The sequence below is a fragment of the Syngnathus acus genome, chromosome 9, assembly GCF_901709675.1.
Source record: "Syngnathus acus chromosome 9, fSynAcu1.2, whole genome shotgun sequence".
Classification (NCBI taxonomy): Eukaryota; Metazoa; Chordata; class Actinopteri; order Syngnathiformes; family Syngnathidae; genus Syngnathus; species Syngnathus acus.
The window spans coordinates 12,506,707-12,516,536 of NC_051094.1; the positions used below are offsets into that span (position 1 = coordinate 12,506,707).

At 40.4% G+C, this 9,830-nt stretch overlaps 1 protein-coding gene across 1 annotated transcript; it reads right to left on the bottom strand.

Annotated features, from left to right (window-relative positions):
• Positions 1–71: 71 nt before the first annotated feature.
• ggt5a (gamma-glutamyltransferase 5a) lies at positions 72–9,366 on the bottom strand. Its single transcript, XM_037257848.1, has 12 exons — positions 9,056–9,366; positions 7,501–7,628; positions 7,311–7,406; positions 6,111–6,306; positions 5,283–5,443; positions 4,162–4,308; positions 2,959–3,083; positions 1,647–1,831; positions 1,489–1,580; positions 716–822; positions 509–619; positions 72–370 (listed from the first exon to the last, which is right to left on the bottom strand). The coding sequence occupies exons 1-12, from the start codon at positions 9,223–9,225 to the stop codon at positions 224–226; spliced, it is 1,665 nt and encodes a 554-aa protein (XP_037113743.1). The 5' UTR covers positions 9,226–9,366; the 3' UTR covers positions 72–223.
• Between the last annotated feature and the right edge of the window lie 464 nt (positions 9,367–9,830).

Consider the following 9,830-nt stretch of genomic DNA (forward strand, 5'->3'; position numbering starts at 1 on the left):
GCAATATAGTGCAATTGTCCAATGTTGAAATAGTAGTATCAATTTATTTTATGCCACTATGTAATTTAAAAAAAAAAAAAAAAGGTGGAGAACCACTACCTCCATCAAAATAATTAGTTTTTTTTTCTTCTTCAGTTTTGAATATACTACATATTCTGGTTTGGTTGTATTTACAAGGTAACATTCATTAGGTTGCATTAATTTAGCTCCACAAATCATTCCATCAGTAACCAGCTGCTTCACCCAGTTTCCTTGAATCAGACACTGCACGGATACATCTACCCTCCTTCTCCACAGCATTAAGCACAGTGAACAACTTCTTCATAGGTTTTTGTTTTTGTCCCAGAGCTTTCAATTCCTCGATTACACTCTGAAAAACAATGCAAAAAGATTCAGACGGAATGCAACACGGCCGACTCGGGTGATTCGAAGCACTTGCGGTTAAAGCCAATGTGGCAGGTTTTTTTCTTTCTCAACCTGGATTTGACACCTCTGTTCAGTTCCTTACCTTATCAAAGTTGAATTCAAACTGCACTGCATTTTCAGAGTTAACAAAAAGAATTGGAGTGGCAATGGCCTCCTTAAGGCTCTTTCCAAACCAAAGGCTGTTTATGATTGCCTGAAAGGGAAACAGGATTATTTATGTGTCTGCCAGATGCCAAACTTGTGAACAAAGAACATGATGTGACAAAAGTGACTTAGCATGGACACGCACTGAGGCCATTCCAGTGGTGATCATAGAGCCACCAGTTGATCCAATAACCAGCATCTTTGACTTAGACTTGAACACAGTAGGAGCCATGGATGAAGGAGGATGCTCCCCTGCCAACAGAACAAAAGCCTCGGCAGTCACTATTCAGACTCATCAATATGAAAATGCATGAGGAAAGGTTAGAAATGTAATCAGCAGGGGTCTTTTGAATCTTCTGAATCACAGCTGCTCAACAGTGCAGGAGGGATATTTATAGCCTCTGTCAAATATTCATTGTTGGCCTAGCCGTATAAATGCTTTTAGTAAGTTCCATTTCTGCTCCACAGCCCATTATTCTATTTTTCTTTTTGCTTGAATTTATACTGCAGATCTGAAAACACAATACAAATATACTAAGTGCACATATCAGATTTCTTTTTTACTGACAGATACGGATGACCAATATGTGATTTTTTGCAAATCCTTCGTTACAGGATCCCTGGTTACAATCTCGGGGTTCTCTTTATGTTGAAGTGATCCATGAGCACAACGACAATTTTGTCTCTTCAACTGCATATCTAGTTTTTCCATTACTGGCAACTTTTTGTGGTTGGTTTACAATTAAAACATCACAACAGGAGGCAGAAAAAAAAAAAAAGCAAAACACTTGGTATCAACATGTGCCCAAAATAGAAAGCTTTGAACATGTTAATATTGTACAAAAATAGCCACATTTATTTCCGAACATTTTTTATACATCTTATTCTTCTCAGGCAGACTACACCACTCTGGCCTACCTGCAAATAATCTGTCAGCTATTCCGCAGAAATCACACAGATGGCTGTTGAGGAGGACTCCGGTGCTTGGAGACAAGACTCTTGAGCCAAATCTGTAAAGCAAATGAAGTAACCGTTCACAGGTAGACAACGCATGAAATTTGGCGGATAATACTGACATGTGGTTGATGCTGCTGGTGACGGATACAGCGGATCCGTCTTGGGCCAGCACTGACACGTGTGTGGTCCCCACGCTGTCCAGATATGGCGTCGTGTTGTAATACTGCAGCTCATGGGACATTTTGTCATCTATTAAACTGCGAATATGATCTGCGATGCTGTCCTCTGTGAATTTCTTTGTCAGCTGTAAGACAGATGGAACATTTTGCATGAGTCACAAGAACCATACTTGAAGCTGTGTGTCTTCTTTTGTGTGCCCTACGTTGCGCTTCACTGTTGGGCGGCCTTCCTTTGTGGGGAGTTACGTCAGCACTGGCTGGTTTTCATTAGCCATGGCTTTGGATGAAACCCATCCCATTTTGACTTTGGATCAATAAGTTCTTGGATACACATGCTCTACTGCTGCATTCTTTGTCATCCCATCATACTGCATATGTACCTTTAATCTTCATCTCAGAAAACTAAGGTTATAAAAGTGCACATGTAAAATGCTGTCATGTTTTTTACAGTGTTTTTTTTTTTTTTCCTGTTCATTGTTGGCTTTACATGATCAGGATTTTGGAGCCGATCACCCATCAGTGAGTGTAAAAACCAAACAAACTGATAACCGATCTGATCAGAAGATGAAGAGCTATTCAAAAACTTGTCTATTTACTTTACAGTTGACCATCGCTACTCATGGGGGATTGGGGCCGGACCAGCCCACAAATAGCCAGAATTTGAATTTAATTCATTACCAATGAAATGCAGTGCGGAAAAATATAAATGATAAAATTTGATACATGGAAAATTTCCCACCCAAAAAGAAAACCTAATTATTTAAAAATGTGGGGATTATTTCTTTTTTATTAATCTGACTGTTTATGATGAGAAACCTTATTAATGGCAGCACAGAATGTGTGGACAGGATTTTATTTTGTAATTTCTATGAAGATTTTATTACTTGATATACTGAGTTATAACATCAAGTGTATTACTTACCGTTTTGATTTCATAGTTGTGAAGGACTTTTTTGTCATTATTATTATTATTATTATTATTATCATCAGATTGCTGAACTAGATTCAATTGGTCACAGTTAAACAGTGATAGGATGTTTTTAGTCTGGGACTGGTGGCTATGAGTTATTAAGAGTTGTTAAGTGTCAATGTGTCCCTTAGAAGATACAATACAAATGTATAATATTATTATCATTATTATGTTGAGGCTTTCATCTTGTCCCATTAGGGACAGCTTAACTGTGACTCAATCAATTCTGACTAATAAAGACTGTACTTTATATATTGTAAAAGGTTCATTGTATGAACTTACTTCTGAACTGACAAGATCGCGGTTATGTTTCTTTAATCCGTTAGCAAACTTGAAAGCTTCAACATAACGGTGATAAAACAATGTCTTTTGTTCACCTCTCAGGGATGCCGGAGTCAGATCATATCCTGAAGAAAAAAAAGAAAATTCCTCACACATCAATTCAGTTCAATCTCAACTGTTAATGTGAGTAAAGCCTTCATGAATATGATGCACAGTATATTTAAGTCAGTATGTGATTCAAAATTAGATACAGTGAGAGGGTTATTCCAGAAAGCAGATTTAACTCACTCCTCATTTAAACCAGAGTACCAGTCAGTTCCAGGACAGTTAAACGCAATTAGTTAAATCACTCTCACGTTGAGGTAAAAGACATCACCGATCCACCCCAACTATGTCGATTCACCCTGGATACTGGTAGAACATGGAACAAGTATCATTCACATGTATCAATAGTTTAGAATGGAGGTGAAGAGAGTCAGATTGAGTGATGAGGATGAAATAAAAAATTGAGGATATTTAATGGAATGTGGAATGTGAATTAGAAGAGAAAGAGAAATTCTGGGATGAGTAGTGGAAGAAAAAGATTAGCAGGAAGAAGAGTGAGGCTAAGGAAGAAGGGATAGCAAGGGTGGAGGTCTTTAAATATTTAAGGCCAGAGCAATGTTGAGTGTGGAAAGAAGGTGAACAACCGGAAGATGGGCTTAATGGAAAAGAATGATATGCTGTGGCAACATCTAACGAGACAACCTAAAAGGAAAAGATTATTTTTCTACAGGATTACAAAAGGCGTTAAGATAAACTTCAAGAGGGATGCTCTGCATTGACACAAACATCCCGCAAGCAAATAAATACATAAATAAATGTTTAAATTGTGCATCTAACTGAGTCCAAATTTTGAGATTAGCAATATATGTTATGCATGTAATATATGTGGCAGTGTATAATTTTAAATGTAATTTCGCTTCAGTATTGACGGGATTGTGGAGAAACGGACAAGTAATGTTTGCTGATGGTAGGAGGACACTTAAGAATTCAGCCTTTAAGACAAAACCTGCAAACGTGCAGGGTAGTTTCACTGCGTCAGTTACCACAGCTCTTTGAAATGGACAATCTGGACTTTCCTTCATTTTAGGGTCAATTTCCTCCGAGTTTCCGTTTAACCTGCAAACTGGAATACCCCTGTGGTTTGGATGCTGAAGCAACCTTTCATGATGTTGAGGACGAGGCTAAGGATGTTTCCAGCTCCAGGGGGTGGAGCAATATACATCTGGTATTCTCCCATAGGAATAGTCCATGCATCGCTCACTGTTGCTCTGTAGGATGCCAAGTCCTGCAAAGTCAGCGACCCTCCTGGGCAAAAAAATGGTAATTTGGAAATGATAAAGGCAGCCCACACTCAGGGATCGTATTCGCTGTACTGCTTTAAAAGCAAGTGAAGACCTCAAACGCAAAAGCAGACATCTCCATTTTTTCTCACTTGAGCAAAGGTTTTAAGGTTTCTTATTTGTATATGTAGGTCCAAGTCAATGATTAAAATGTTTATGTAGGGTTTTCTATTGATCAATTAGGAGGCTAATTTAGGGGGGAATCTAGCTGTTATTGAAAAGAAGTCCTTGATGTCAGTTAATTTCAAAATCAAACAACTCTATGAATTTAATAATAATAATAATAATAATAATAATTCATATTGCACCTTAACCCTAATCTTTTAAAAGAAGGTACAAATCACTGAAAAGACTGCAGTTATCTTTTTTTGTTCTTGCTATCCTTCAGAATTTCTCCAACCACTAGATTACGGGTACTGGTTTGATGGTATACCACAGATTTAAAAAAAAACAAAAAAAAACCACGCAGTTTCAAAACCACGTAAACATTCCCCCACCACTGTTTTTTTTTTTTTTTTTTTGTTCTAAGCAGGACAGGTCCCGCTTAATATGATTTCCTGCGGCAGCCAGGATTAGTGCCTGTCATAAACAAAATGGTTCATTAGAGCCAGCTCTTTAAAGTAAATGATGAAAGCAGTCGCTATTTTTTGTCTTTCCCTTCTTTCTCAATTTTTTTCTACAAGCCATTGGCGGTTAATCCTTTTTTTGCGACGGTTTTTACCTACGTTTACATTTTGCAGGGTTAGGAAATAAAGCATTGAAAGATGCTGTTATAGGCAGCATGCTTGCAGCCGTGGCTCTACTTTTTGTTGAAATGGCAACTTTCTGCTTTTGCATTTGAATTCCTCAATTATATTTGCTCATTTGTAATGACATCATTGTGTCTGCCAAACATAAAGGGTTGGAAAACAAATCATGACTGAATTCATCCAACAATACCTGCCTCCTGTACGTCTCGGATTAAATCTTCGGCTATTTTTCCAGTGTAGAAAGCATCTGCTCCGAGATTTGCAATTGTCTCCAGTGTGTTGGCTAGTGTCTCAAATTTCACCAAATCTCCTATTTTCAGCAGGTTTCCATGTTTATCAGAGAAAAGCTCACTAGAGGATAAATACAGTAGTACTCTTTATGCAGACAATGAATAAAGCAGGGGTGTCAAAGTCATTTTTGTCGCGGGCCACATCGTAGTCATAGTTTCCTTTGGAGGGCCGTTATGACTGTCAGCGTCTTCCATAGACAGTACAGGCTACGCAACAAACTGATGAATAACAAGTTTTGAAATCACAGACTAGTAAAAACATAAAAAGATGAATTGTAATAGAAATTGCTAGCAACTTCTCTATTTTTTAAAAGTGAAGACAGTTTGTAATTTTAGTATTGACACATGAAGTCCATGCACAATTTGTCTTCGCGGGCCACATACAAAGATGTGGTGGGCCGTATCTGGACCCCGGGCCTTGAGTTTGACACATTTGTACATTTAGTAGGTACAGCTGCACAACCTAAGACGATGGGAGATGTTTCGACTAAATAAAAGAAATAAAGCGGTACAAAAGACTGCATTCAGTTACCACTTTACCTTTTGTATAACTGGTGAAATGGTAGTAATATTGGCGAGCACAATGGTCAATAATAAAAAACATAAATAAAACTCTTGATTGTAACGGTACATCAGGACAAAATTGATGGAAGGTTTCGTTCTGGATCGCATCCAAGTGTCAAGTGTGTAAATGTGCGATTGCTGCTGAATGTTGGGGCATGTCGTACCGCAGTAGCTGTGACTTGTTGGTAACAGGCAGGTATTCACCAAGGATCTGTGGAATAGGAAACCCCCGTCTGGCCAGCTGAATGCTCGGCTGGAAGAGGGTTGCCCAAGGCAACTTGCCATAAAGCCTGTGCGCTTCTTCATAACCACGGAGTTCTCCTGGGATTGCAATCCACAGGTGACCTGGATCAGGAGCAACTGAAATACAATGCATGCAATAATCAGCCACAACATTTAGCATCAGCACTGCAAACTACAACCATGATTTGACACGATTGTTTTTCCACTGTCCACGTGGGCTTGGCTCACTTTCTATGACTAGACCGCAGTATGTCCTGGACACAATCACACTCTATGTCAGAGGTGGGCAAATATTTGTGTTCAAGAGTCAAATTTAATTTATAAAAATGTACAGATGGCCCAGTCCATTTGTTTAAAATTTGGTTCCTAAAATAATAACTAAAAGGTGTTTTAAGTTTGTATTTGTTATTAAAAAAATCCTTCATATTTTATTTTAAATGTTATTATTCATATTAAATATATTACAAATGTTTCTTTTACTCGTATTTTATATAATGAATTATTTAAAGACAAGATGTCGGTGAAATCTCCCTTGTCCTCGGCCGTGACAGAGGCACCACAGGAGAACTTCTGAGCAAAGAACCCCTGGGCCTCTTTCAGCTCAATATCAAAAGGCCACACACCCGCGTCACATATTTCTTCTTGGCATGTGGGACTTTGTCTGTCGTCACCTTTTGAGGGATATTATATATTTGAGGGACTGATTCATCCATTATGTGAACCGCTTTTCCTCATCCGCAGATGGTTGGACGGATATTATATATATAGTATATGGATGGATATAATATATGAAGACTAATTTTTGGGAGTAGCAAAAGTACGGCCAGACTATTTCAACAAATATAACAGGACATTGTCTTATGTAAATACTTCATGGACTGAATTAGAGAACAGATGTGTATTTGGCCCGCAGTCAACACTTTGCTCACCCCTACTTAATGAAGATTAGAGAAATGTTTATACAGCAGAGAAAGGACTTGGAATCACTACATTCAGAAGAGTTCAAAGTTATTCCTGTGTGATAACTAAATTGTCCATCTCCACCTCGTCTGTAAAGAATCTGAAATGCGTATCTACTGATGGTGCTCAACAAAAGTGTTCAACAAAAATGGACTGGCTACCTGACACAAAATGGTGAGGATCGGGACATGACTTCAACGTGTCAGCGTTAAACTTCTCAGGAACACGCTCTCTGGAATTGATGATTTTTACTTTGCCTTGGATAAGAAGAAACAAGAGTTGTTTTCATCTCTTTCAGTTCTGAGTTAGGCCAATTTGAACTTGGACTCGTGAGTGAATGTGACTTGTCACCGGTGCTGTCCATCACTGTGAATATGGATCCGCCCCCAAGGCCCATACTCTGAGGGTTCAGGAGAGATGTGCAGAGCAGAGCAGCGATGGCGCCATCTACTGCTGAACCCCCTTTTTGAAGCATGTCCCTGAAACATAACCATCACACTGCACCTGAACGAAAAACATTTATGTATAAAAAATACAAGTGGTATCGGCATTTAAAATTGGTATTGGTGACTACTCAACATTTCAGAGCTCATACTAGTAGCGGTCTGAAAACCATCCATCCATTTTCTGAACCGTTTTGTCCCCACGGGGGTCGCGGGCGTGCTGGAGCCTATCCCAGCGGTCATTGGGCAGTAGGCGGGGGACACCCTGAACGGGTTGCCAGCCAATCGCAGGGCACACAGAGACCAACCAACCAAACTGGACCAGGGTTTATTGACGGGAAAAGGATGGTGGAGGACAGGATGAGGGGAACAAACACGGAGGAGAACATGGGCAGCAGAAACGGATGGGAACCAGACGTGGGAAGACGCAGGGTCCGAACTGGCGGCAACGGCAGTGTCTGAGTCCGAACCGCGGGCAACGGCATACAGGGATCAGAACCGCGGGCAGCGGCATACCGGGAGTGAGAACCGCGCGCAGCAGCATACAGAGAGTCAGAACTGCGCACAGTGGCATAGAGGGAGTCAGAGCCGCGAAGCAGCATGAGTCAGAGCCGCGCGCAGCAGCATACGGGACGTCAGAGTTACGGGCTGCGCCATAAGGGAGTCAGGACCGCGCACAGCGCCATAGAGTGAGTAAGAACCGCGACATAGAGGGAGTCAGAGCCACGCGCAGTGGCATGAGTAAGAGCCACGCGCAGAAGCATACGGCAGTCGGTGCGGGGTCAGGTGATGAGGATCGCGGGTCCGGTGCCGCTAGGACGAGGTCCGATGCTGGCCGTACGTTGCCATGTTCTCCTACCCGTTTGTTCACCCCCATCCTGTCCTCCACCACCATTTTCCCTTCAATAAACTCTGGTCCAAGCTGCAGTTGGTCGCCCTGCTCCATTGCGCAGGTGACAATTAAGCATTTGTTAATGTTTGATTAAAAACTTTGTCAGGCAGTCCAATCTGTTGGTCTGGCTTTACTAAAACCACACAAAAGTTTAACTAGTCCACATTTGAGAGTTTGAAATCAGAGGGCTTTTAAAGATTACAACAACTCCACTTTCTTTCCAGTGTGTGTGTCACAAGCATGCTGTCAAGAACAACGTTTCACTACATTCTTGTGTTTAGTTTTGTCCTTAGGCATGTAATTATCTGGCTTCTTATGCTTAGCTGTCATTCAGTGTTATTGTTTGACAGTTTGGGTATTAGTTATTTAATGACCGTTTTTTTAGGAGCGGTAGCTTGTGAGAGAATGATCATTTGCTCATAGAAGTCGTCTTCTGAGCAAGTAATGCCGCTTACATTTGAATTGATGGCTGCGCAGTATACCCCTGCCCTAAATGCCACAATCAGCTCAGTCTCGGTCCACTTCTTGGTCAGTCAGACCCATTCGGAAAGTAAACAAAAATTTCTCTTACCGTCCAATTCGTGAACATGTCCCAGAGTCTGCAGCCACTGCAGCGTGGAAGAAGGAATCTTGTGGACACTTGCGTTTCCCACGTTGATAAATGCACACTGACACGACAATGATGCAGAACACCAGCATCAATGCGCAACATGCATATACTTGCCCTTTTGATCTGGCCATAGCTGATTCTCCTCTCACCACTAATTCAGGTTGCGTTCGAAAAGTGATTTATAGGTTCGGTGTGTGACAAGTATGAACATATGTGTCAGTGCTGTTGCATGTGTGATTGTGGCGATAAAGTGAGAAAGTGGGCTGAACAGGGCAGTCAGGCTCCACCTCTGCCTGGAGTGGGGAGCAAATAGCAAAAAGTTGTAAAATGTGTGGAGTCGAGCTAATTGAAGTCTGTTGTACAACCCCCACCCCATTCCCTCCAAAAAAACAAACCAAAACAAAAACCCACAGAAAAACGGGTTGCACATAATCGAGTTTATATCCTGGTGTATTACTGTTTAAAATATTAAAACCAAATGTAATTAAAATTTAGTCCATTTTAAAAAAGACTGCCTAAATTGTCCTCCAATTCTGGAACAACCCTTGGAAGCACAGACTCTAACTCACAGTGTCAAAATCAAAGCCTAGGGCCAGATTATAATTTTGGGCACATGAAAGCAGTCTCTTAAATAGTTTTTTAATGTCTCATGATTCCAAATTCAATTTATTGAATTTATTTTAAAAAAAAAAACTAATAATGTTTTAAATTTCATTTAGTATGTATGTACGTACAT